An 833-nucleotide genomic window follows, 5' to 3' on the forward strand; every position below is an offset into this window, starting at 1 on the left:
GTTGAAGCTTAGTAGTGTCAGCCTGTTACACACACACACAGCATGGTAATGCTTTAAGGTAAGCCAGGCCAGGCAGACTTATTAACAGTTATAAGAAAAGAAAGAAGGGAATCTCTACTATTAAAATAGTACAGTAGAAGTAAACACTTTGTAGAACAATTGGGAGATATAATAGTGAAAACCGAACGTCTGCCTTACTGTTTTAAACTGTCCATCAAAGTATTTGTAAAGACACTTCAGTACTTCATACTGTCACTATTTCAATTCCTGGGGTGAATTAAACCATAAATGTAGTTTATAAAAAGCAGATTTAAGCAAATATTGTTTTCATATATTAGTTAACCTGCAACAGATAACCTTTTTTTTTTTACTACTTGTGCTATAATGTAGAGAGAACAGCATCAGAGCTGGACAGACGACCTGCCGCTGTGTCAGATGTGCGGGGTCGGCACTGCACCCAACTGTGTCTACGGCCCCGATGGTAAAGGAACTCAGAGCCACACCAACGAGGACGGACACCTCGGGTTCAGGTCAGACACACAAACGCTCTCCGTAACAACAGAGCATGGAAAGTAACTGAGACAAAAAGTAAAGTCACGCCTCGGGTGATAACCACTGTTTGCATCTCAGATGGAAAGTTGTGGTTACGAGTTAGGTTTTCCTGTTCTGTTTTTTTTGCTTGTGAAATAGTTTTTTGTTTCATTTTGCTGCAGGTACAGCACAAGGAGGAGTTTTATTGAGGCAGCTATGCTTTGCAGTGTCTATTCACAAACACTAAATGTGGAGCTAACTTAAATAGAGGGTGTACAGATTGTCTGCTTACTGTCAGTTCT

General features: G+C 40.3%; 1 protein-coding gene across 3 annotated transcripts in view; it reads left to right on the plus strand.

Annotated features, from left to right (window-relative positions):
* The window catches only part of tab1 (TGF-beta activated kinase 1/MAP3K7 binding protein 1), a 14,514-nt gene that overhangs the window by 1,062 nt on the left and 12,619 nt on the right, over window positions 1–833 (plus strand). For all 3 annotated transcript variants that reach the window (XM_035660576.1, XM_035660577.1, XM_035660578.1), the window contains exon 2: window positions 391–530. In XM_035660576.1, the coding sequence (XP_035516469.1) occupies window positions 391–530 (140 nt within the window). The remainder of the gene's footprint in view (window positions 1–390; window positions 531–833) is intronic.

The sequence above is a fragment of the Morone saxatilis genome, unplaced genomic scaffold (assembly GCF_004916995.1).
Source record: "Morone saxatilis isolate NCDOM2014 unplaced genomic scaffold, NCSU_SB_2.0 Contig17, whole genome shotgun sequence".
Lineage (NCBI taxonomy): Eukaryota > Metazoa > Chordata > Actinopteri > Moronidae > Morone > Morone saxatilis.